Source organism: Ursus arctos, unplaced genomic scaffold, assembly GCF_023065955.2.
Source record: "Ursus arctos isolate Adak ecotype North America unplaced genomic scaffold, UrsArc2.0 scaffold_7, whole genome shotgun sequence".
In the NCBI taxonomy this organism is placed as follows: Eukaryota; Metazoa; Chordata; class Mammalia; order Carnivora; family Ursidae; genus Ursus; species Ursus arctos.
In genome coordinates this window covers 23398392-23425968 of record NW_026623089.1, presented here as the reverse complement: position 1 = coordinate 23425968, position 27577 = coordinate 23398392, and the positions used below count along the sequence as shown (strand labels likewise).

At 40.5% G+C, this 27577-nt stretch overlaps 1 protein-coding gene across 1 annotated transcript in view; it reads left to right on the top strand.

Annotated features, from left to right (window-relative positions):
• The window catches only part of SORCS3 (sortilin related VPS10 domain containing receptor 3), a 568094-nt gene that overhangs the window by 293096 nt on the left and 247421 nt on the right, over positions 1 to 27577 (top strand). The window contains exon 4 of the mRNA XM_057308491.1: positions 4431 to 4589. Within this exon, the coding sequence (XP_057164474.1) occupies positions 4431 to 4589 (159 nt within the window). The remainder of the gene's footprint in view (positions 1 to 4430; positions 4590 to 27577) is intronic.

Here is a 27577-nt window from a genome sequence, read left to right as displayed (position 1 = left end):
GAAAAGAAAAGAAAGAAAGAAAGAAAAGAAAAAAAGATATTCCAAATGTTGATAAACTGTAAAGCTTGTCCATTTCCAACCTGAGATGCAGACAATTCACGTACAGTAAACGGCCAAATCCGTAGAGACTGGTTGTATGAGTTTCTCACCCCTAGCTCAGTGATGTGTTTAATTCCTTCAAGGGCTGGAATCTTCCTTCGAAGAGAGGAGAGTGGTCATTCAAAGCCACAAATGAATTTAGCAAATTCACAATTACCTACTGATGGGTATTCATGGTGGCAAGGTTGATATATGCTAATAAAGTGCATGTTTCTTAAAATATTACCAGCTATGTAAAATGTAGTGTTTTTTTTTTTTTTCTCTTTTACCCTTTCATGGTTTTTCTAACTGGGGTAAAAACCAAAAACAAAAAACATCTGATAGGAGATATGCCCTCTCATCAAACTCTTCAAATGGTACAATAATACAGTCTCGTTAATTCTGAGCACGATTTTGTACAGTAGCTCTCTAGAACTTTATCATCTTGCACCTCTGAAACTCTGCTCACTGAAGAGCAACTCCCCTTCCCCCCACCACCAATCCCTTTCATTTTTATCCACAAAGCTCAGGAATGATGGGAGCCAAGAGGGAGGCTTATAATCCCCAAATTGCTTCAATTTGTCTCCAGCCTCCTTCTCACTTCAGTTGTGCTCTTGCCCTGGGTGATTTCAAGATAAAGGTTAATGTTTATTTAGCAGTTATGCGCCTGTGCTAAGCTCTTTGAATCATTATCTCATTTAATCCTCTCAACAGCATTGTGAGTTGGATACAATTTTCTTCTTCTTCTTCTTCTTCTTCTTCTTCTTCTTCCTCTTCTTCTTCTTCTTTCTTCTTCTTCTTCTTCTTCTTCTTCTTCTTCTTCTTCTTCTTCTTCTTCTTTTTAACTTTTGTTCTAACAGTTTATTTCCTGTTTGGCTTCCTACTAGTTTAATTCTTCATGGCCTCTAGGGAAGAAGTGGCTATGAATGAGAGGAGGAAAGGGGCTTTCTTGAAGCGACTTTTTTAATTTTAATTTTAATTTTTTTGGTGGATTTCTTAGAAACGCTTAGGAAAAGGATGAAGCTTTGCTTCTCTGACTCCTACCTATCCCTTGGTAAAGATAGTAAAGAGCTGTGATTTCAAGGTGCAGAAAGTGTTAGTGTTAGAGACAGGTAGTGGCCTTTGGGCCACTCAGAGGAGGTGGTAGGCAAGTTGCTTTCCTCCTCTGGGCCGCTGTTTCCTTATCTATAAAACACAACTGATGATACTTCACTTAATTTGTGTGAGGTTTTGATAAAGTATCTGGTGGCGTGCCCAGCACAGATTCAGAATCCAGAACATACAGGTTTCTGTTTCCCTTCATTTCATTCTTCGCAGAAACTGGGATTGAATACAGACACTGCCAGTGGTATCAAAGTATATAAAAGGATTTCTGATGAGAATGTCAGAGAAAGGTTGCAATAAAAATGTGCTCTTGCCAACAAAACCTCTCTAAAACCACCACGCGGTGTCAAGATGCCTTATGTATGCATTCATTAATGTGTGTGTGTGCTCCTATACACAGCATTGGTGTACGTGTGAATGCGTGTCTGTGTGTGGCACACATACATGCAGCATTTGTGTGTGGATACATGATCTGTGTGTGCAAGTGTGTGTGTGTGTGTGTGTGTTTGTGTGTGTGTGCCCGCACACTGGGGAAGAGAATACGTTGTACTAGATACTTGATGGTAACCCTTATTCAGTATATAGTATATAAAATAAAGTCCGTTTGTGATGTTGGTCTTATCTTCTAATTAAAATCATAGGCATGAAGCTTCTTTATACCTGCATAAAATAAGCAGTTTAATTTCTCTGCACCAGGGAAAAAATGATTTCATTGCCTGTTATGTAGCCCATCAGCACATGGTGGGAAGCAAATCAGGGTGGTGATGAAAGCTTCATTCTTCCTCAGCCTTTTTTGTCCTCTCAGACGTTGTGAGAAGTGTAGATGCACCCTCTGAGGTGTTCTCAAGGGCAGTGGGGGTGCTTTTATCTGCTACCCCTACCCCTTCACAGTGTCAAGGGAGGTGAAGCTATTCTGTCAATGAAAAATCCATCTCAGAGCATTTCCCCTACATTATTCACATACGAATGAAAAAAAATTATATTGCATCCATTCCTTAAAAATTTGCTGATAACTAGTAATAACTTATTTCAATGAAGCCAAAGCAAATATTTGAGAAAAAGAAAGTAAGCTTGTCTTGGAAGCTATAAAGGAATAAAAGAGGAAAAGGACTATGAATCTTTGCAGTTAAAGGGGTTGAATCTGTTTTAAACCTTACTTTATAATAGTAATACATACCATGGGTAACATTTTTAAAATCCTGCTATTTAATAATTTTATTTTATAAGGTATGGGAATGGTTTTTGGCTCTATCTTGTACTTTGGGCCCTGTGGTTCGATCATGTGTAGAAATAGCCCTAACGACTGGTTGCAGTGTAGCCAGAAGTAGGAGAAACTCTAAGAGGAAATAAACTCGTTTGCTTGTTCAGTCACTCAGCAAACATGAGGAACTCAAAGAAGCTGAGTCTTGCTGAATAGTAAAGGTCAAAAAGGGTTGTGGTACTGATGAAGTCAGAGACAAAAGTGGGGGGCAGAGTTTGCTAGGCTGTTTTAAGGATTTTAGAATACAGGAAGATCAATGATAAGCCATTGGATGGTTTTATGTAGGGGGATGTTGGAATCAGATTTGTCTTACAGGATAGTAGTTCTGGCCACCGTGTGACAAAGTGGATTGAGGGCCAAGAGGTGACAGCACTGAGATTGGCTAGGGGTATTTTACAGTAATCCAATGTAGAGATTATAACGTTTTGGACTATGGTAGTTATAATGGCAGGAAGAGAATGGATCTGATTTTAGAGCTAATGAATAGGTAAAATACACGGGGTTCAAAGACTAATTAATTTTCAGAGGTGAGTGGGAAAGGAGAGTCAAGGATGCATCTCAGGTTTTTGGCTTTCTATTGAATCACTGGTAGAAACATGAAGTGAGCCAGGCAGGACACGGTGGGAGAGGGATAGGACTGAGATCAGATACATTGTGGGGCATGGTTAGTTTGAGGTGTTTGTGGACATCCAAATACAAGAATCTGCCAGGAAGCTGGGTCTGAGATTCAGATTGAATTTTTGAGTTTTCCCTAGAAAGATGGTAATTGAAAAAAATAAAAAAAAAGCTTGGAAGAAGTCACTGAGAAACAGTGCGTTGAATAAAAGAAAAGAGGGTCTGGTCTACACTGAAGGTTTAGCAATAGTCTTATTATAAGGAGAGCAGAGAAGGTTGAGTATTCAAAACAGACCTAAAGGAAGGCAAGAGGAGCATGATGTTATGGAAGCCCCCAGAAGAGAATGCTGCAAGAAGGATGCAATTGCCATGGGTATTGAAGACTGTCAGTAGTTCAACTGTGGGGAAGGTCCAAGTGTCTAAGTGTCTGTTGGATTAAATACTGGAAAGTAGGCACACCTTTAGTGAGACCAACGTCATCGAGGTACTATAAGTAAAAGCCAGTCTGTACTGATGGGAGGGGGGTTTTATGTTAAGTACTGAAAGGTCAATGATAATTAATAGCGATCACTTGTAAGACTGTATGTTATGCCAAGTGCTCAAAGCCATTTTCAGATATCGTGATACTCAATTATTGTTGTGGGAACTGAGGCCTCTAGAGTTAAGTAGGTTTCCAAGGTGATTCATGAGGAACAGAGAAGCGTTGAATTTGAATCTGCTCCCTCGGATGCCAAAACCTTTCTACTACACCATTCTGTCCATTTGGCTTGGGGATGATGCACTTTCTTGAGCAGCGGTCTTTGCCCCAGGGGCCTTTGGGGATATGGGCTTTGGAAAGTATGTAGAACAAAGGGATCCTTGAAACCACTTAAGTCAGTTAAATCACTCAAACAATTCATTCAGAGAGAACAAAACAAACAGTGGGATAAGAGGGCAGTGGGATAAGAGGGGGATCCTTTTCAAGACTAAACTGAAGTAAGAACAATGGTCTGATGAAGAGTGCCCTGGACAATTGAGGGAGGGGGAGAGGGGAAGGGCTGTGTGATGGTCTCATGGTCAGGGGACAGAGGACCATAAGAATATGTTCCCATTACTTAAAAGACGGACATCAACAGTGAAAGTGCCATAAGATGGACATCACAAATCGAAGCCTCATTTGTATGCAGACCTAACCATACATAATATTCCAGCTCCATTCAGTAACGAAGGACTAAATCAGGGGGAAAATGCCAATATTTCATATAAAGACCCACATGCCCCTTTCTGTGCTGTGATATACAAGTGCAGATGCCTTTATATTTATGCTTGAATTTCCTGTATTTGCTCTCTCACGCTAACTCAATCTGTATTTTCTCCCCTCTCCTTTCTGTAGATCATGCTTCTTAGTGATCCTGAAATGGAGAGCAGCATATTAATCAGCTCGGATGAGGGGGCCACCTATCAGAAATACCGGCTCACTTTCTACATCCAGAGTCTGCTCTTCCATCCCAAGCAGGAGGACTGGGTGCTGGCCTACAGTCTGGATCAAAAGGTGAAGAAACACTGTTTTTATTCACATCTTGTCACCCCGGTACCACCTGGCGAAAAGCACTTGTTTACTGAGTCCAAATTTTGGAGGGGATTCGGTGACGTTTCATCATTCCAACTGGGTTCATTTTGTCTGCAGCAATGAACTTTCCTCTCTGCTCTTTAGTATCAAAATATGCAGTCAGGTGTATGTCACTTATTGGCAGTGCTGTTTATCATTTCATAGGCTTAAGATGGTTTCCTCTATAATTTTACTCGTTTGACCTTTAAAACAACCCTACAAAGCAAGCAGGAAATGCGTATTCATAGTAATTTTATAGTGATTGTAGTAAAGGAAGGTGCAGAAGGGCTAAGCTGTTTGTTCAAGCCAGTAGTTGGAAGAGCCAAAGCTGGAATGAATGTTGTCAGGTTCCAAGTCTAGGGAATATTCCAGCATGCCATGCTGCATTGATTTGGTAAAATTTGAATATATCATTGTTTGTAGTTTAGCAAAGGAGGGGAAATCTCAAACATGTCCATTTTGTTGTTTTCTAAAAGTACCTTCAAGATATAATAACCCATTAAGTCCTCCTCTTTGAGCTCAAGATCCATTTATCCAGCTGTGTACTTGACGTTGTCTATCGTATGCTTCAGAAACCTCTGGTTCAGTGTATTCCAAAAATGGACTTCTGCTCTCCCTCCAACATAGCTGGTTCTCTTCCAGTGTTCCCTAATTGTATCCATTTGGTGGCAAAAGTCAGAGACCTAGGAGGTATCCTTAATACTGCCTTGTTCCTAAGCTAGCATCTCTAAACTATCATTCTCTCTCCATCTCTTAATTCCATGGGCTTCTGTTACCACCACCACTCAAACATAGGATATATGTGTCACTCGAGTGATGACCAGAGCCTCTCCCAGTGTGTTTATACTATCACCTGAACGATCCATTTCCCAAATGTAGATCTTAGGATTCCCACCCTTTCTCCTTGCTCACAGAAGAAAGACCACAGTCCTCTGTAGCATCCGCTAGGACCTCCTTAGCTGGTCCCTCCTCCGATTTGACTCCCCGTTACCACTCTCCCTTGAGTGGCCTTCTTTCAGTTCTTCATCCCAGCTGTCTCCCTGGCTCCATTTCCTGGGCCTGGAATCTTTTTCCCTGAAGTCAACTTCATCGCTGTCAGATCTCAGATCTAGTATCACTTCCCCAGGACGTCCTCCCTACACTTCCTGACAAATCCCTGACAAAGTTCAGCGCTCCACGGTGTAGTGCTGTCCACCTCCCCTTCAGAGGGCCTGTCACGGGTGAGATTTACATCGACTTATGTGGTCTTTGAATTACCTGTGTTCCTCGCTGGACTGCAAGCTCCAGGAGGGCAGGAGCAGGTCTGGTTTTGCTCACCGATGTAGCACCAGTGGTAGCACAGTGCCTAGTACTTAATAGATTCTCAGTAAATATTTGTGAGGTGAACAGGTTCGTGGAGGAAAACATAAATGCTATGGTAATGAGCTTGCGGGAGCTGACCAACTTCTAATAAAGAAAAGGGACTTCAGATTATTCTCCTTTGTATTTCCTTAGTATAGAACCTTAGTACAGTGCTTGATGCCAAACTATTATGTAATCATGTTGTGGAATCAATCAGTGAAAGAAAATAGATAATTATAAGCACTGCCTTGTGTAGAGATACCCACAGATGAACCTTAATTGAAATAGCTTCGCTTCTTCTCTTCTCTCTTAAAACCTGAGACAGTTGCTCCTCAGTATATATTAGAATATGTGATTGTAAATGTGAGTATGTGTGTGTGAGAGAGAGAGAGAGAGAGAGAGACAGACAGACAGGAAGAGAGAGAGATGTCAGCACCTTTAAACAATAATTTCAGCATAACCTTTACATCTCTCATTAATGGAGCCTCATGGTGGGTGCCAGGTGCTTAATGCAATCCCCTAAGGACAGCCACATGACATTTGCAAAGCAAAAGCCATTGCAGATACATTTCTTTCATGGCATCAAGTGGATATTGTATGAAAGACTTAGCCAAATGTCAGGTAGTCTGTGAGTTTAGATGCTTCGTATTGCTATGAATTTTGAAGCTGTATTGAAAAAAAATTAAATTTTTTGGCTATTGTTAAAGGCTGGATGGTAATTTATTTAGATGACACTCAGAAATCCTAAACTGTGTTTTTATTTATATAGAGACAAGCTAGATTAGACATCTCACGCCAAGAGGTTGATGAAGCAGATGCAGCACGCCTTGGGTGTATCTAGAAGGAGGATCCTTTTCCCCCATCTCCATAGCACTGAGAACATCTGGGGCTTTGCTCATGATGTAGTCTTGTGGATATCACGCATTCCAAATACTTTCAGGCTTGGTGGCTGCCTTTTTTACAGAGTAAAAATATTTGGAAATGTGGCAGTGGGTGATGATGGATTTTCCTAATCACACTGCACATTTCTGGATGTATTATTTCTTAGATACTCTTTCTTGTTGACATCTTTTGCATAAAGTGGCTGAATGTTCTTTAGGCCCATAAAGTTTCTAACTGGTACCCTGCCATTCTTTTAAATAAATGGTGTGAGGAGGCAGACAATGCCCCTGGCAACATTTGCAGAGCTGCGTAACATACCTAGCCTCCATCTTCCAGGGGTTAGAAGAGTTTGTCTTTGTTTTGGAATAATTAATTGGTTTAGAGTCAAGGAGAGGGATGCTATGCAGCAGCAGATGGAGAGTTGAGATTGATATACAAATGTCTTATTTCAGACTGGAACCTTCTCTGATGTGCATGCATCGAGGCAGCTGGTTTCTTCTAGAGAAAATGAAAAGCATTAGTAGGAAGGTAATGCAGCATCGAAGGGAGATGTTTGTGGTGAGGAGTGAATCGATGTTTCCATTATTGTGCCTTTGATGAAATGCACTAGCAATTTCTTTAGAATCGGTAAGGCTATCTCGTTAGGTTGTATGTATTACAAAAGACCTAATTGAATGATATTTTAAAGGGACAATATCCAATTGCTTTACCTTCCAAATTGCTACCTCAGAGCTGCAGGAGACTTGCCAAGCGATCTCACTGGGTAAAGGCACTGCTGGAGAATTAAGGAAATACCTTCTGGATAGAACACAATTGTAGCTAGAAATTGAGACATGCACTTAACGTTGTGTTAGCTGAGATGCTGAATGGCAGGTTGTGAGCCAACTAGGAACCGTGGCTACCTTGTACTGGTCAAGGCCAGGTTGTGGAAGATCACCCAAGCCTCCCAACTTCCAAACCTGCAAAGGGGTGGGGAGGTAGAGACAAATGCACTTTGCACTTGACCCTTTGGAGGGCCATGGCTCTCCAGTTTTGATGTGTCACAGTATAGCAAAGTTATTCTGTTTCCTGTTCAAGTTGACCTGGGCTTTTGACTAAGTCCTTCCATTCTGGCCATCCTAGAAACTTCCCAGTTCCTGCTAATTCCTGTGCCAGCTCCTCTCTGTCCTACAGATTCTCCTGGCACTTTGCATTTTAATATAAAAGAACTCAGTACTGACTAAAGACGAGAGATTCTTTCTTGGGTATACGAATCTCCGGAAACGCTTTATAAGAATCTTTGCGAAACAGCCAGCAAAAGTAATAGGTTATGGTTGATCAAATTTGGAATAATAAAAGAAAAGCTACTCCTCTCCTCTCTGAATCAAAGCCCTAGAATGTCTTTGGAGGGCTGTGTATTTACGAGTTATTTAAGAAGTAGGATTCTCTTTTGCTTCCATCAGGCTATGGCCTCACTGGTGACTGAAACTACACTGTGATGTTTTGGATTTGCTGGAGGGCTCAATAATATTATTCAAACTGAGATAAAAAAAAAAAGACTTTGAGATAGGTTTTGAGGACTTTACAGTCCTCTAAATGGATGGGTGCTGTTCTCATTGCTGTAGAAAGCTAGATTTTTAAACAACCCTCATTTTGACAAGAGACTTGGTGTAGTTTTGTTTTGTTTTGTTTTTAAGGGGGCACACGCTCATGTATTCACAGATGCATACGTCCTGGCACAGGGGTCTTCCGTGGGAGACAGTTGAAAACAGCTATTTTTCTGCAGGAGAAGTGGAGTTACAAAACTCTCTGTTATCATTTATCTTCTTGGCAAAATGAAACTTTAACAGATACAGCTGGCTTTGGAGATCAGAGATGAGGAACTCCACGGGATTTCAGACTCTGTTGTTTCTCACACACTTCTGGGCTAGACTGGTCTAGAATTAATATTTTCAACATAAAAACCACTTTCTGAAACACTAGCACACATAATGAAGGGTTGCTCTTCTAGTAGTTGGGCGCAGTGGGCCACTTTGTGTGTTTTTTTGTTGGTTTGTTTTTTTGTTTTTGATCACCTGCTACCAGCCAAGTTCAATAGTAGCTGACAGACTGACAAGCTGGTTAAGGAGCTGATGCAGGGTCGGGCATGGTCACTGGCCAAACAGAGTCCACAGAGGAGGAGGTGATGGGCTTCCATGCAGGCTTTGCTGGTTGGACCCTATCCGGGGCTGCCGCATCCTGCAGGAACAGGCAAATTAGAGTATCTGGAGTGTGGAGGGCCTGAAAATTCAAAAAGAAGTTTAAACCTGTACTCCGGGAATGCTGGATACAAATTATGCTGTTCCTTTCATTTGTATTCTCCTGTAAACCCTCAGATTAGAAATGTAATTGTATTCAGAGCTCCAGGATTAGCAGGTGATGACAACGTTCCTCAGTAGCCATTGGCAGAAACAGGCTTTATATCTCCCCACCTGGTGGGGATAAAGCTGCTGGGGATTAACTAGGGATGACTGTGGTTTTGAAGCGTATCCTCCATGGAATGAGAGTACTACTGAAGGGCACCTTCTATTTAAAGAAAAACATTGCGATTTCATTAGGTCCCTTCCATGCCTGTAAAACCATTTGTGTATCATTTAAGAGAAAGAAAATCCAGAGCCCCACTCACCAATGGCAAGCTGACTGCTCTTCAAGAGAGCTCCCTCATGAGTACAGTGGGGATGTGCTATCTCCATCACCATAGAAACACCGGTTTCCATGAGGCCGCTTGCATGGACTTCTGCTTGTCCCTTCCTTGACTAGCCTCTCTAGACTTAGGAACCAGTCTACCTGACCCGACCATACCTTCTATCCTGCCTCATTTTCTGCCTATTTAACCACTCACCCTGGTATAACAGGACCTGGCCTTTTAAAGTCAGGGTCAGTCTTTAAACCTTTTAAGGAACGGTGTAGCATAAAAATAGGAAAGTTCACATCTCATGAGCTCGATGAATTTTCGTAAACTGAATTCACCTATGAAACTAGTACCCTGATTAAAGGAGCACATGACTGGCTTCCCAGAATTCCCTTGTGCACTGTGCAGTCACTATCCTCCACCCCCCGGGGGGGGGCTGCTATCAGTCAGGGGTTATTTTTTTTAAAGATTTATTTATTTACTTTAGAGAGAGAGTGAGAGAGAATGAGCAGGGGGAGGGACAGAGGAAGAGGGAGAGAGAATCCTCAAGCAGACTCCCCACCGAACGGAGAGCATGACCTGAGCCGAAATCAAGAGTCAGACGCTTAGCCAACTGAGCAACCCAGGTGCCCCTGCGTATGTCTCCTGATACACATTGCCGAGGTGTCTTCTAGGAAGGCAGACTCATTTGGATGACCATCGAAACTATGTCAGAATATGGATTTCACCTCAATTTTGCTGAAACTGGATATTCTCCTTATGGCACAGAAAGGAACACATTTTTGAAAATGAAACGTGTGAAATTAATTCAATTTTATTTATTTAGTTACTTAGTTATTTTTTTTTAGCTTTGACATTGAGAAATATACTTTTATTTGGAATTACATTGCTTTAAAAATCAGTGTCTCATAGTATAAAATAAATAATGTAAATAATGCCTTATTAAAAATTATGCTAACAATTTAAATATTTGCAGAAGCATATAAATTTTTTAAAAAAGGATTACCATTGTCTTTGGCTGGGTTATAAATTATTTTATCCCATTAAAAAGTATAGAGTTTTTAGTTTAAGGTGGCCATTTGAACAGATACCTTGGGCTGTGTTTTCTCCTGAAACTCACTAAAACAACAGTAAAGGTATTTTTTTTTTTTTTAAGTCATAAGCCTATAGGGACCAGAAAAGGAGAGGAAATGGCAACATAGTTTTGAAGGTTAGAGAGTAGGTAGATTAGTGGTAATTACTTTAGCAGACCTAAGAAAGCTGAGTCCTAACTCATCAATGGAGAAAGCAAAGAAGTAACCAGTTTTCATCCCAGAATCCCAAAGAGACACAGGACTTAATGGTACCTGGCAGGAGAAAGAAACAAATGGAAAAACAATTTGGAAGTACTAGAGATTATGCAAGGAGAAAATTAAAAAAAAAAAAAAAAGGGCACATAAAGAGCCCTGTCCGAAGAATCTGACCAGTTCAAGAGAAAAGACCTCTTAAGGTTACTCCTGTGGGGAGTCCCCAATGACGGATCCCTGCCCTAGTCACCTTACTGTGAAGACCAGAGTCCTGGGGCTCACCCATAAACAAATAGATTCCAAACAGCTTTTCAGTGTCATACTATTAAATAGAAGCAGATAGAGAAGGATAGTCAGATATTTGAGGAAAGTATCTCATTTAACAGACAAAAAAATAAACACAAGGAGAAAAAATTGGGAGGGAGCAGAGCTTATGCAGGGAGAAGAACAATGCGGAAGAATCATGAAATTAATTTTCAAGGGGCTTTTTGAAAGTTTCCTTACAAATGCTCTGGATGAATCGGGCTTACTCAACATCATTGAATTATTGACTTTGGTTCACTAATTCTCTAAAGTTGATATTTTTTAACTTCTCCTTCTCTGTCATTTCCCTCACCTGCTGTCTTCTAACTTTTCTTCCAAGGAATTCATCTTTGTCTATTCCTTCACCAGTTTAGCCAGAAATCAGCTACATGACATTACAATGACCCTGCCTGGCGCAAAATTGAGGCAAAACCCGTATTCTGACATAATATTGATAGCCATGCAAATGAGTTTGCCTTCCTCGAGGATATCTTGGCAGTGTGTATCAGGAGACATACACAGGGGTGTCTGGGTGGCTCAGTCAGTTAAGAGTCCGACTCTTGATTTTGGCTCAGGTCATGATCTCAGAGTTGTGGGATCGAGCCCTGCATCAGGCTCCTCCTTCAGCCGGGAGTCTGCTGGAGATTCTCTCTCCTTCTCTTTCTGCCCCTCCCTCCACCTGGCACGTGCGTGTATATGCACGCTCTCTCTCTCTCTAATAAATAAATAAATCTTAAAAAAAGGAGCCATGCATATCATAACTTTGATCCAGTGATTCAGTTACTCCAGTTCTGAGACTGTACCAAGAGAATAATACCAAATACCACAAAGTTTTAGGTATGATGATGTTTATCACAGTCATTCATAATGGGAAAAACTGCATGGAAACTTCCTGAATGCCTAACATTAAGAGAGTTTAAATCATGGTCCATACATGCCAGTATATCATGCGGCCATCCAAATGGTGGTTATGATGAACATGTAACAACATGAATATACATTAGCTCCTATTTGATACAGATATATCTCATATTATATGCATAATATATATACGCATGTATATTTATACATTCATGCATAAGACATGTTAAGTAAAGTAGTGCTATTTGAATACAGATACGCAAAAAATAAAACAAGACAATGGGAGGAAGAAAGGAAGCAAAGAGGGAGGGAGGGAGAAAAACTTTAGAAGGAATGGAATTTGGAATATTCCCAAATATTTCCTGGGTTCTCTTCAGACGATGAAATTATGTTTATGGGTTTTTTTTCCATACCATTTGTTTTCTAAGTTTTCTATTATTTCATCAGATTACTTTTATAATTGAAAAAATTCTAAAAAGTAATCCACTTTAAATAATTTGTGTTCTGTCCTCGTTATAAGATAGTGCTCTTACAAAAACATTTTAGGTGTGAATAGGGTCACTTGAGGTAAAATTGTCTCAAATCATTATTGAAATTCCTTTTCAAGAGGCAGTGTGGTGTGGAGGGAAATTTCCCTGAACTCGGATTGCATTGTGTCTAAGATTTCTCTTTTCTTAAGCTTTGCTCTTCACTCTGGTCCCTTTTAAACTGAAACTCCAGAAATTGTTTTTTCTCCTAACAAAAAGTGCACTCTTGTTGGCTACAACTTCAATCTATATTATGTACAACTCAGCGATAGATACAGGTTTTATTATTTAGAAGCACCCACTATAGACAGATGTTAAGGAAGTGATTTATTCTGGTAGTTTTTTCAGATGAATTTTGTGACTATACCCCAACATTGAATTAGTATTTGGTTATTTGATTTGATAGCTGTAATGGAAACAAATACTCTGGAGCCAAAGGGTGGAGACATATGCAGTGAATTAAGGTCTGTGCTGAGTAACTCTTACACACCCGTGTTATGTTATTCAGTGCGGGACATATAGGTGCTTCTCAGAAATGGAGGTATATGTCTTTAAATATCTCCTATGCATGGGCAGTGACAGGTGCTTTTATGTACATTATTATGTTGAATTCTCGTAGGAGTCTGCAAGGTGGATAGTATTATTTCCAGGTGACAGGTGAGCCTATGACTCTTGAGAGCTGTGTTCACTTGCTCAAGGGCACATAGCCAGGGAGGGGCCTGGCCTGCTCTTTCTCCTAGGCTTTCTGAGATCCCCCACTACAGCTCACCAGCACACCTCACTCTCCCTAGTGGGTGGACAGCCTTCCCACCCATCTGGGCAGAAATGCGTATGGGCCACTTCACACTGGATCCTAGCCCCAGAAAATGCTATAATAATGAGACAACAAAATCAGCCATGCCAAGACTCGACCTTCGGATGAATCCAGTGGCTTTTCTGTCACATCCCTCAGCTGATGGCACTTTCCAGGATGGGACCTTGAGGCCGGAAGCCATCAAACTGCTTACTGATGTTAGGCCATAGGACTAATTAATTCTGCCTCCAGCAGAGAAAGAAACAACAAGGCAGTTGTGTTTCCTTTTCAGGTTTTGTCCATTTTTGCTCTCTTTGCCCATTAATTTGTTCCAACGTGTGGGTTAATATGTAGATTAAACCAAAGAGTTTGCCATTTAAATAGGTAATACTATGATTTGAAGTTTTTTAAGGAAGTTTATGGAGACAACATCTTTAATATGGTAATGAAGATAGAAGTTGAAATCATTTAACTTCATTTACAAATCATGAATATGTATTATGCTTTAAATGAAAAGAAGGGCTAAAACAGATATAGTGTTTGTTCAATTTACTAAAGAGAAGACAATTTGTCAAGATTTTTTTCCCCCAAAACTCAAGCAATATGCAAATGTAGGAAAATCAGACCCCCATGTTAATTCCATGGCATGATGAATATTTTTATAATCCTAATTAGTACCAGTCATTTAGTCTAGCAATTTCCCCCAATCTAGCCAATTTGAAATTAAAATAGATGCCTTGATTACAAAACTCATTAGCACAGAAGCACCCTTCTCACTAACCAGTTCGTTTAAAATGCACAAACTGAATGAAGTGTGGAACACTTGTGTTGTCAATTGGCATAAGTGAAGTGAGTCTTAATTGGAAGCATTGTGAAGTATTTGTATTGCTGCATGTTTCATTGCAGTATAATATATCATTCATTAAATGTAACAAAAGCAACTTTTAAATGGTTTAATTAAGCAGAGTTGGTGCACTTGGTAATTTTTATAAAGTCGAATGTCACAATTGTTTGCATTTGAAGTCCTGATGGGTATTAATGTCAGGAAGACGGAGTCTGACTCTGCATTCATCACTCCGATTATGTGAAGGATGGCAGATTTAATGTGAGAGGAGAAAATTAAATTCTAGAACATTGACTTCTTACTTAAAAGTACCCACATGCATATTGTCCTCCTGCACGTGGCCGTGGAAACTCCCGAAGTGCCTGATTTCTGGCTGGGGGTGGAGAAGAAGGGCTGAGGACGAGGAGTGAAATGGAAGGTGCAAATAACAGTTGGAGATTTTTCTTTTTGTCATTTCTTTTTTAATTTTCTTTTTTAATCAAGGGAGGAAGTAGTAGGTGGAGAGAAACTCTATCCAATATATTTTCATCTACTCAAAAGAGCAATAGAGATGTGTGGCAGTGCAGATTGATGTTCTGTCTAAGCCAAATGTGGTGGGAGTGGGAGAGGAGGGGGAAACTGGCTCCAGACCAGGGAAATACTGGAAACGGGGACTCCGCAGAAGTCCTGAGCTGGAGCCAGATAGCAAGAAGTTCGAGGCTGCTTTTCGTGTAGAAGTTTATAGAATGAGTGGCCATAATGGCGGTTCTGGATGCATCAGGTGTAAGACAAGCACAGAAGCCACTGCTCTGTTGATATTTACTCTCTGTGTGTTCCAGATGTCAGCGGTTACCTCATGTTTATGGAGTATTTCAACCCCGCATCAATGAGATGTAAAACTCAGCCATGGCATTGGTCTAATCGAATTTTAACAGACACTGTTGATGTCCTGCCTATGCGCATTTGGTATTTCCACTGTAGTGTGTTCTCACTGACATCTGATTGCTAGGATTTGCATTTCTTTGCTGGAAGCCTATCTCCAGACCCTCTAGAGGCTACCGCACTTCTCTGCACATTACACAATAGAAGTGCCGGGGAACCAACATGTGGGAGCAACCCTCAGCCAGTGACCAACAGAATTTGGTGTACAGATCTTCTTGTTCCCTCACTTCTCCTGTGGGACAACTCTGAGCCAAGTGCTACACACTTTTTTCCCCAGAGTTTCCCATTGCAGGTAAGCTTTAGCTGTCCACAGAGTTAGCTGGCTTTATAATATACCATGTATTGACTGCCTTCCATTGCCTGGGTAATTTCTCTATTCCCATACTGTCTCCCAAATAAACTACTTAATTCTTGGGTCATTGACTGCTCCTGGGGGGAACTAGAACCAAGTATGCCAGGCATTTTGGGATCAGGTGGTGGTAGCTGAAGAATTGTGGTGTCAAGGATCATAGCACATTGGTTCCCACTCGGGAAATTTCCTTTAACATTTCTGCGTACCTAGTCTCTCCGCTGTCATGCCACCCTCTGGGGAGGAACACCAGAAGCTGAATGATGCCCCCTCCCGCAATGATGTCCACTTCTGAATCCCCAGAACCTGTGATTACGTTTCCCTACAGGGCAGGAGGGACTGGGCAGATGTGATTAAGTTAAAGATCTTGGGATGGAGAGAGAATCCTGATGACCCATGTGAGCCCAGTGCAATCACAAGGGTTCTTATAAGAGGGGGGCAGAAAAGGAAGAGTCAAAGAAATAACAACAGCAGAAACAGAAGTTGGAGTGATGGTGCCATGAGGGCAGGGAATGCAGGCGGTCTCTAGAAGCTGGAAAAGAAAAGGAAATGGGCTCTCCCCTGGAGCCTCCAAAAGCAATGGCAGTCACGTGGTTACCTTGATTTTAACCTGATACTGATTTCAGATTTCTGACTTCCAGATAATATTTTAATGTATATTCTATAAATTCTGTTTATATTTATAAGTTAAATTTATATTCTATAAATTATAAAAAACAATAAATTTGTATTGTCTAGGTTTGTGGCAATTTGTTATAGCAGTGATAGGAAACTGATACCCTCACTGACCTTTCCCACAGCCTTAGTAGGTCTTCTGTCCCACAGCAGAGAAAATCCTCAGCTTGTCTTCACCTTCTTCTTGGATGCCCAAGCATCCACAGACCCAGACTCGGCTAGCCAGGCTATACTTTTAACTCCTCTTTACACTGATCCATGAAGTCCTGAAGTAAGAAGAGGTCCTCTTAAGAGGAATTCTGGTGAAAAAAAAAAAAAGTTCTCTGTCTTGTCACATATTGTATTATTTTGCTAGGCCTGCCCTAATGAGTATCATAGACTAGGTGGATTAAATAATAGAAATGTAAGGTCTCACTGTTCTGGAAGCTAGAAGCCTGAGACCAAGGTGTCAGCAGGACTGGTTTCTTCTGAGGTCTCTCTCGTTGGCTTATAGATGGCCATCTGCTCCCTGCATCTTCACATGGTCTTCCCTCTGTGTGTATCTATGTCCTAACCTCCTTTTCTTAAAACGAGGCCAGTCATAGTACATTAGGGCGCACCCTAATAACCTCATTTTAACTTAATTAACTCTTTAAATGACCTGTCTCCAAATACAGTTACATCCTAAGGTACTGGAGGTGAGGTCTTCAACATATGAATTTGGAGGGAATACAGTCCACCCATAACATAGACACATGTCAAGGTTGGTGAGTAATCAATGTCTTATTGAGGTTTAGGTCTCTACTGTCCTGTGTGAGGGGAGAGTAGGAGTCCTAATTTGTAGCCTGAGATGTTCCTAAGACATGTGGAATGGAACCAACCACCAGGAAAGATTTGCAATGGGGGTGGGGGGTAATGAAGTGAGGATGGGACTTAACCCAAGATGGAAATCAGAGCCACATGAAAGATTTTGAGACTAGTCAGGAAGGTTGCAAATGATCTTTGGGCTTGACTCTGGATAAAGTTAGGAAATCAGAGAGGGCACAGCAGAAAGGATGTTGCCCAGGGCAAGGAGACCATTGGGAAGAACGTTGAGGGAACAGAGTCTGAAAGAAGCCTGAGATGGAAACTTATCCTTTAGACTCATGGCTATGTGCTTGTATAATCTAGATTTGTTTAGTTTGGTTTTATTTTGGTATTTTATTTTTATTCTTTCTTTGCACTTGAAAATGTCAGTAGATCTCAGATGTGCCAGAAGTTATGGAAAGAGGTTTGGTTGACCTTAATGTGTTACAGATCTTCCTCCTCCTCCTCCTCCTTCCTCTCCTCCTCCACCTCCTCCTCCTCCTTTCTCTTCTTCTTTTTTGAGCATAGTTGACACACAATGTTACATTAGTTTCAGGTGTACAACTTAGTGATTTGACAAGTTTATACATTATGCCATGTTCACCACAAGTGTAGCCACCATCTGTCCCATTACATCGCTATCACAGTATCATTGACTGTATTCCTTATGCGGTGCATTTATTTCTGTGACTTACTCATTTTATAACTGGAGACCTGTATCTCCGTCTCCCCTTCACCCATTTTACCCAACCCTCTATCCCTCCTCCCCTCTGGCGACCATCAGTTGTTCTTAAAATTTATTGTCGACTTCCCTGTAGTTTGGAGGATTAATTTAGCTTAGCACATAGGCCATCATACTTTGGATCCTGTCTAATTTCCTACCCCTCTTTCTATGTACTTCCTTAGCTCCTGCCACAGGGAATGCACCCTCCTGTTTCACACCAGAATACCTTGGCACATCCGCTTCCCTCTGGGAGACCTTCTCCCCTTCTTCATCTAGCTAGTCCTAAAACTCGGTGTAAATATCACTTTCTAGAGAAGGCTTTCCCTGGTCAAGATTGTCTGTGGAAACATAACTAAACTACATTTTTGAGAAAAATCTGGAAAGAAGCTATTCATTTCAGCATATGGAAAGCTTTTTATTTTATGGTTTTATATTTTGTAAGTACATAAGGAATGGAAGGACTAATGTTTTTCTCAGTGTTTACAGCCTGCAATGATCTTAAATTGCCCCTGGACAAGAGATAAATAAGACTTGGATTAACGTAATAATTGTGGGGTTGAAAAGAAAGGGGCAAATGATAGAGTGATTTGAAAATAGAAGCCGACTTTGTGACTGCATAAAGTCACAGGGAGGAAGAGTGCCTGATGATTCTGACCATGACAAGAGCCAAAAGGACACCATCGATCTGATAGTCTGATTGCCTGAAAGAATATCTAAGGCCGAGGGCTGTGCCCACAGCATGTTTCATTCCTGACAAAGGAGGTGCCTGTTTCTCAAAAGCACAGAGTAGTAGAGGGGAGGCCCTGGTAGGCATGGCTGCCAAGGTGTACCATGGAGGTAATAATGACCTTCCTTTGTGGTCGCTTTTCCCTGTTAGCTACTTTTCTGACATTTTGCCCCATTGCCTCCCTCAGCTGCTCAGAGTGCCGGAGGCAGCAGCTAGCAGGAGCTGTCTAAGTTATTGAAACAAGGCTCTTTAAAATGGAGACTTTTTCATTTAAAGCGCTTGGTAGAGATACCAGAGGTTGTAATCTAGAAGCTTTGTAATAGGCAGCTGGGGAATGAGTGAGGGAAAAAAGATATATTAACTTTCCTTTCTTCAAATACTGCTGTACTAATATTGAGCTTGAATGTTTTCATAATTAAGATGTGGGAAGGCGGCAGAGGAATCCACTCTCCCGCGTCTGTCAGGCCTGGATGGTCTCAGAAACCGTCTAGCCCAGAGGCCCAACCCCCGAAGGGAGCTTTCGAGTTTCACGAGTAGATCATTACTTGTGATACAGTCTGTCCACCCTTAGGTTCATACAATCTCTTTCCCTTTTTTGACGTTGACATGCCAGTTTAATCGTCAGGTAAAAAGCTGATATTATTCGTGTGATCTCCATGGGTGGTGTCGCACCATCCGTCGTTAAAAATCACTGAAATTATGTCACAGTGTTGGTCTTTTTACCTTCCCAGTAACTTACTAACAGAGACCAGAGTTTAGCAAACCCCAACATTCATGTTTTAAAATACTGAAAAAAACTTCTTCTCAAGTGAAAAAATGATAAGATAAAGGGGAAAATGAAAAGCGTAGAGAGCAAAAACCATTTCTCTGCTTTAAGCATATGCCATTGAAAGTATCAACAGCCTGCTCTTTATCACACAGATACCAGGTCAAGGATATTACATTCAAATATTTACTGAGAACCAACTAGGTGTCAGGACCTAGGGATTTGGTAATGAAGGGTGCTGACGCTAGTTCTGTGGTCATGGGAAGAAGAAACATTGATCAGGTAAGTAATTGATGGCAGTTCTGACAAGTGCTACTAAATGGAAATATTGATTGTTACAAGAGCATATGTTGGGGGGAAGGTCTGACCTAGTCTCAGAAATGTTTGACATTATTGCTGCTCTCAGAGTTAAGATACTCTTTTGAAGTTAAACATTTTTAAGTGCTCATAAACATTATTTAAAGTAAAGCTAAGGCCAGTGTAAGAGTTATCTTCAGATTTCTTTCTTTCTTTTTCCTTTTTTAAGAGAGAGAGAGCAATGGGGAGGGACAGAGGGAGAGGGAGAGAAGAATCTTCAGCAGCCTCTGGAGCCCAGCATGAGGCTCGGTCTCACAACCCAGAGATCCTGACCTGAGCTGAAATCAAGAGTCAGCTGCTTAACCCACTGAGCCATCCAGGTGCCCCTAGTTGCTTTCAGATTTCTGTAAAGACTTTATCGAGGTATAATTGATATTCAATCACTGCAGAGTTAAGGTGTACGCATTGGACAAATGTTGATGTGAATGTACTCACACAGCCATAACTGCAGTCAAGAAAAGGAGCATATCCATCACCCACCCCCACTCCAGAGTTTCCTTGTGCTCCTTCGTAATTCCTTCCTCCCACCCTTCTTTATTACCTCTCTGCCACCATTGTCCCAGTTGGGGATTTACTCGCTGTCACTATAGAGTTAGTTTGCATTCTGTGGAGTTTTTGTAAAAGGAATCATACAGTGTAAACTCAGTTTTTTGCATGGCTTTCTTCTCATCATAATTATTTTGAGATTCATCTGTGTTGCTGTGTGTATGAGTATTTATTTATTTACTTGATGGGTAGCATTCCGTTTTATGGATATACCAAAATTGGTTTATTTTTTCACCCATAAATGGACATTTAGCTTGAATCTAGGTTTTGGCTATTACACATAAGCTGCTGTGACCATTGCTGTGCAAGTGTTTCTATGGCTATATGCTCCTATTTCTGTTGAACAAATGCCGAGTGGTGAAATGATTGAGTCATACGGTAGATGTAGCTTCCAGTTTTTATGAAGATGGCAAACTCTATTTCAAAGTGGTTGTACCATTTTACACTTCCATGAGGAATACATGAGATGTGCAGGTGCTGCCTATCCTTATTAATACTCACTATGGTCTGTCTTTTCAATTTAGCCTCGATTCTAATAAGCCTGCAGTTGTATCTCATTGTGATTTTAATTTTCATTCTCCTAGTAACTTAGCTCTTGTGAACATCTTTTCATGTGCTCGATTCTGATCTATATTTTCTTTGGTGAAATCTCTGGGCAAATATTTTGCCCACTGAAAAATCGTTTTTATATTATTGAGTATTGAAAGCTCTTCTATACTCTGGATAAAAAGTCCTTTATCGTATATGTGGTTTACAGGTGTTTTCTCCCATACCATAGTGTGTCTTTTAATTCTCTTAACAGAGTCTTTCAGTGAAGAGAAGTTCGTAATTTTGAAGAAGTGTAATTTGTCAATTATTTATTTTTGGATCGTGCTTTTGGTGTCATATTTAAGAAATCTTTCCCTGAGTCAAGGTCACAAGGATTTTTTTTCTACTGCTCATTTCTAGATGTTTTATAGCTTTATGTTTTATATTCAGAACTGTGATCTATTTTGAGTTAAATTTATATATGGTATGAGGTATGAGACAAAATTTATTATTATTGTGTATCTCCATTGAGTTGGCTTTGCACTTTTGTCAGAAATCAGTTGTCCATATACATACAGGTCTTTTCCTGGACTCTGTTCTTTTCCATTCATCTAATTTTCTATCCTGACACCAATACTACATTGTCGTGATTATCGTAGTTTTCTAGAAGTCTTGAAGTCCAGGAGTATAAGTCTTCCCAGTTGTTTGTTATGAAAGTTCTCTTCATCATTTCAGGTATTTTGCATTTACATATGAATTTGAGAATCAACTTGTCAATTTCTACCCTCCAGTAAAGCCTTTGGAATTTTTATTGAGATTACAGTAAGTCGATAGATCTATCAAAGGACAATGGACATTTTACAAACATTGAGTCTTCTAATTTATTTATTAGAATAATAAATTTATTTTTTATTTATTTTATATTTATATTGTATTTATTTATATTTTATCTCCATTTATTTAGGTTTCCTTTAATTTAACTCAGTGATATTTTATAGTTTTTAGTTTCTAGATCTTGTACCTCTTTTGCCAGACCTATCCCTAAACATTACAATAAATGTGATTTGAAAAAAAATGGTATTCAAAATTCAATACTTAATCTTTGTTGGTACTTTATAGAACAAGTAGAAAGAAAAATCAGTAAGCATGTAGAATTGAACAACACAATCAACTAACTTGACCTAATCGATTTTGATAGAACACTTCACCCAAAAAAAGCAGAACACACATTCTTCTTAAGTGCGTATGGAGCACTTACCAAAATCGGCCATTCACAAAGGACTACACTTACTGTAACTCTTCACTCATAGAATGGAACTATTTTGACTAGTTTCAGAGAAGTATGAAAATTACCTAATGTGTGAAGAAGTATTTTGAAGCCATTAGAGAGACTTTGAGAATCAAGAATTAATAGTAGGAAAAAAAAAATCCTTACTACTAAAGTGTGACTTTAAAATGTCAAGTAAGTACAAACCTCTGCCCTCACATCCCATTGTATACTTTAGTTCAGTGGGGAGAGATCGAGACAATGCAGTGGGAGATGAAAAAAATGGCTTTTGGGGGGATGGTTCCTGGAAAAGGTGTCAGATTAGCACATGGAGAAGATATTCTCCACAGTGCAAACAGCGGCCTGAGTAAATTTACGGACGTGGGGAAAGGGAAGTATAGCTAAGATTCACGAGTACTTTAATTTGGCTGGGGCACAAAGTGCATGATGGGGAGTAATAGGAAGTGTGGTCAGAAAGTGAGTCTGTGGTCAGCCTGGTGGGGTGGATTTGGTATTAACCCAGGGAGTTTGTGCTTTATTGTGTACAGATGGGAGACTATTTCTTTTCTTTTTAACACAGTCCATGTAGAGGGTGGAAACTATTTAAAAATAACAAAGGCTATTTGAATAAGTCATTTCTTGACCATGAACTAACCATTAAAAAACCGAAGAGAACTTCAATTTTGTCTTTAATCAATTTCATGTGAACCTCCAATTTGTTTCAGAATTTCAGATGCGAAGAAGGTTTTTCTCTGACTCTGTTTCTCTGGTATGAGACTTGAACTTTCCATCAATGGTCTTATCCCAATGAAGAAATCCATTCTAGACTGGGTGATAACCTGACTCTAACACCCCTCTATTGTCATCAGAAATAGCCCTTTGTGAATGCTTCTAGTCCTTGAAAGGAGAAGGCACATCTGGGCTTGAAGAAGAGAGGATATAGATCTGTGTTTTCTGTTTTCTGGGGACTCTCCCTTGGAGTTTGTTCTATAGCAATTAAAGTCTGGGACACAGTTTAGCATTTAATCATTTCCCATTCTTCAATGTTTGTTGTACATCTCAGCTCTGTAACAAGACCCCGATTTCCTCATGCCAGAGCCTATCTTTCCATTCTGCAAACCTTTACTGAGGACTTGAAGGGTTTAAATAATTGTATGCAGTGCTTGCGTGGCTACAATGATGATCAGACTCACCTTCCCTGAAGTAGCTCAGTCTTGAACTGTTCACCGCATCCAGTGCCATTGGAATCTTAGGAAATTTCTGAAGTCACCAGCGGGGAAGGGTCTTTGAAGGATGAGGAATATTTGGGGAGGGAGAGATCTGAGTTTGAGAGGATGAGGGGGATTTCACCAAAGAAAGGAACTTGCTAAGGGTACTTATGTACAAGGATACCCAAAGCATGCTTGGCGACAGGTCGGTTATGAAGAAAGAGACTCAGTTAAGAAGAATCAATACTTTAGAGGACACCTGATAGTTAATATGCCCCTGAAAATGGGCCTCCACGAGAGAAATAGAACTAGGCTCTGGAAAGAGAATTGGACTCAAAAATCCTGGATTTCATCCTATGCTTCTCTTTTTCCAGATGTGTTATCTTGAGTGGATGACTTAGCCTCTCTGAGCCCGCTTCATTTTCTGTAGAATGAGAATAACGATGGCGAGCTCACAGGTGTATTGTGGGAGCCCTATGAGAGATGGTGTTATGGATACGCTAAGTCCCTCCTCAATGTGACATCTCTGCTTGGCAGAAACCAGTTCTGCCTGCTGCCGGGCCCCACAGCTGAGTAGATGATACCACTTTTCATATGATTTGGTGTCTGAACTGGCTGAGCTAACTTCGATTTTCTTCTCCTCAGGGCAGTTATTTGCTTCTTTTTAAATCTCTTTTTTTTGTTACTTTGAATTTTAACTTCTCTAAGACTTAAGGGGGTATATTCTCTTGGGTGAAGTTATCTGCCAAGATTCTTTAGAACTTCAGTCTCCTTAATGCCCAGTTGTCCAGACTCAGAACTCGAAAGGCCAGAGGTCTCAGGCAAAAGGAGGCTGACTGGGTAATAGTTGGCTAATAGGACCGTATATCATTGAGGACAATTTCCCAGCAGAAATCGTCAGCCATTGATTAATATGGAGTGTGGACGTCTGTGACTGGGCTGTCTTTGCCCATTAAGTCACAAGCTGGGCTTCTGACTCCATTTGCAATTCATCAGGGTCCATGTTCTCTAATTACAGAGTTGAAGACAGCAGTGCTCGGATTATCCAGCTCTTTCTCTTTATCACGGAAACATACACAGAGGAGGAAATTCATGACAACGTGCGAACTATGACATTTTTAGCATTTCAATTGTGCCAGCATCTCTTGGTGGTGTTGCTTTGGATGGCTTATGTGTGTGTACATGAACTCACACTCTGCTACAAAATGAAATGGGGAGAGAATAAAACCCATACTTATTGTTTCTTTAATTAAACTCATTGGTTTTTATTAATACTTCTAGGTATGGAGTTCATTGTGCATAATCTCATTGGTAAATGTTTTTGTAGTTGTTTTGCTTCTCTTAACCTCTCTGCTTTTTATTTATTTATTTATGTATTAATTTATTTATTTTTAAAGATTTTATTTATTTGTTTGACAGAGAGAGACGCCAGTGAGAGAGGGAACACAAGCGGGGGGAGTGGGAGAGGAAGAAGCAGGCTCCCAGTGGAGGAGCCTGACGTGGGGCTTGATCCCAGAACTCCGGGATCACGCCCTGAGCCGAAGGCAGCCGCTTAACGACTGAGCCACCCAAGCGCCCCTGCTTTTTATTTTTTTAACTCATCTTATAGAATTTTGAGCTAGACAGGTCTTTAGTCCAACTCCTCAATCCTCCATATTTCAGCTCTGGCCAGCAGCCACACAGCTTCTGTTTACATACCTCCAATTTCAGGGAGCTCAGTCCCTCAGTGCAGCCAGTTCTGGTTTTGGAGAGTTCTGATTACTAGCTAAGGCCTTACATGTAAAATAAAAATTTTCTTGGGGTGCCTGAGTGGCCAAGTTGGTTGAGCGTTCGACTCTTAGTTTTAGCTCAAGTCGTGATCTTGGGGTCGTGGGATCAGGTCCCACATCTGACTCCATGCTCAGCACAGACTCTACTTAGGTTTCTCTCTCCTTCTCCCTCTGCCCCTCACCATGGTGTTCTCTCTCCCTCTCTCGAATAAATAAATCTTTTAAAAAATGAAAATTTTCTCTCTTTTAGTTTCCACTGGAAGTAGTTTCTCTTATGTTCTACCTTGTTCAGACACTCTGTTCTTTGAAACGCACAAGTCCCCCCTGTCTCCTTAAGAAAGCCCTTCAAAGAGGTGACAGAGGACTCAGGACTTGTTGTCTTACTCCTCTGTCTCCAGAACTATTGTCTCTTGTTCCACCTGGTAACATCTGGACATGCTGAACTGTGGCCCTATTGGTGTAAGGCTGGAGGGTTCATGCTCCAGTGGCCCAACTGTTGGCTTTTTAAGCACACACAGAAAGTTTGGACAAATGCCTTTTGTACCTAAACTTGGCTTCACGTCATGGATCCAGCACATTCAAGTCCACTGGTGAAGCTGAGCATTCCTATGTGGTTCCCAGTTCTTTCCCACTATGCTCCATCTCTCATCCTTTTTTTTTTTTTAATTTTTTAACCACATGGCCACCCTCCTGTGGTAGGCAGAAGAATTCCCTTTCCCTTGGACAACCTCCCTGCCTTTTGTTTGGTTCCCGGTCCTCCATTATTGCTTCTGATTTTTTAAATCTTTTTTTTTTTTTGCATTAGTGAACATATCAATATGGTGGTAGTATAAAGTGCAGTCTTCCTAAAACTCAGTTCTCATCATGCCCTCCCCTACTGAATGAATGAATCAATGAATTAATAAATGAATGAATCAATGAATCAATCAATGAATCAATCAATGAATTAAATATAGCAAAGCGAAAAATAAATGTCTAAAACCAAGAAGAGACAAGGACAGAGTCTTGGAACCAGTATTTAGGGTATAGAAGAAAAGGGAATGGGAAATAGGAGCTAGTGAATACCAAATATATATTAAGCATTGTGCTAAGGTGCTAAGTATTTTACTTAGGCTAGTTTTACTATTCCAGCCTCTTTCTGATTCATTCATTAATTCCATTCATTTCAAACCTCATAGTGGTTTATGTGTGTATGTGGTAGTGTGTGTCTTTTAAGGTTAGTTCATCTTGCCTAGTCTGCTTTGTTACAAGAAGCCCTGGGTTATAAAATATCCTCCATAGGTGGTTTTCTTTTGTTTCTGCTTGAGCTCTAGGAGTATCAGTGGACTAGACAAATTTATGTATATTCTGCATTATGATTTCTGCATTATGCAGATCATATGCATTCAAACTTCAGATTCAGAGCTCTAGCTAGCCTTGGGTTTTGTTTCTTCTCGAGTGACTCTTCCCATCTCCCCCACCCTAATTCAAGGCTGTGATCAGAAGGCAGTTTGTTTCTGCTTCCCTAGAGAGCGGCTGACAGATTTCAAGTCTCCATGTCATGTATCTGATAACGCTTCAAACTTTATATATGCACTGTTTCCAGCTATTTACCTTGTAGGGCATAAAGACAAGAATCATTTCCTTGTGTAGATATTAGAACCCTCCCCTTGGTTCCCAGAGCCCGTATTGGCTTCACAAAACACCATGGATCACGATTGAGTAAAATCCTATTTACCACTTTGGTTTTGAGTTCTCTGTTTGATTTTGACATGCAGGAATTTACTTTCAAACTTAGAAATTATTTCATATTTTGAATTTTTCTTTATTTACTATGTCAAAATGTTTGTTAAGAGATGAGGTCCCATTCAGTTGTGGCCCCTCTCTCTCCTGAATAATCTTCAAGCTAACCCTATGAGGTAGGTATCATTACCTTGATTTCATGGATGGTACTGAAGTTCAGGATGGTTAGGTGAGTTTTCAGAGGTTACAGAGCCAGTAAGTGGCAGAACAGAGATGTACAGCAGCCAGCAAAGGAGACAAAGGAAGCATGTTGGTAGAAGCAGGAAGAAAACTAGGAAAGAGCAGTGCCATGGAATTTAGGGAAGGAGAGTGGTTCAAGATTAGAGAAGAATCAAATGCTATTAGAGGGGTAAGGACTAAGAAAATCATTGGGGTTAGCAATTTTCTAAAGAGACAGATTGTGTTTAAGTGACTCTTTGAAGCAGACCTGGAGGGCAATCCTGTAGTTCTGTCCTCTTCCTTCAACACCACTAGCAAATAGGCACTTGCTTTTTGATGGTGATGGTGATTATCCAGAATTTTCCTTGGAATTGTCTTCCCATTTGAAAAATTTATGCAAAAATGTGGAATCAGGTCCAGCTTTATGCTCACCCTTTGAATACATGTTTTCTTTGGGAATTGCCTATAGAACCCCTTCAGGGGAAAATCACTGAAAGGAAGGATCAGTTAGGACAGGCCAATTAGAGGAAGTGGATGAGGTCATTGTAGCCTTGTAGGGGGAGACAGAACATTCTTTCAGGAACATAGACAACACACTGGGCACTACACAAAGCTCTTCATACTCAATATCTCAACCCTTTGGAAAAGGGCATGGTTAGTCCCATTTTATTTATTAATTTATTAATTTATTTTTGGTGCAAAATGGTGGTTTTATTAAAGCATGGGAACAGGATCTGTGGGCAGAAAGAGCTGCTGCACTGGGGTTGTGAGGGATGGCTGATTATATACTTGGGAGTTGGGGGTAGGTAAAAAGGGAGGTTTTCAAAAAAACTTTCAGCTA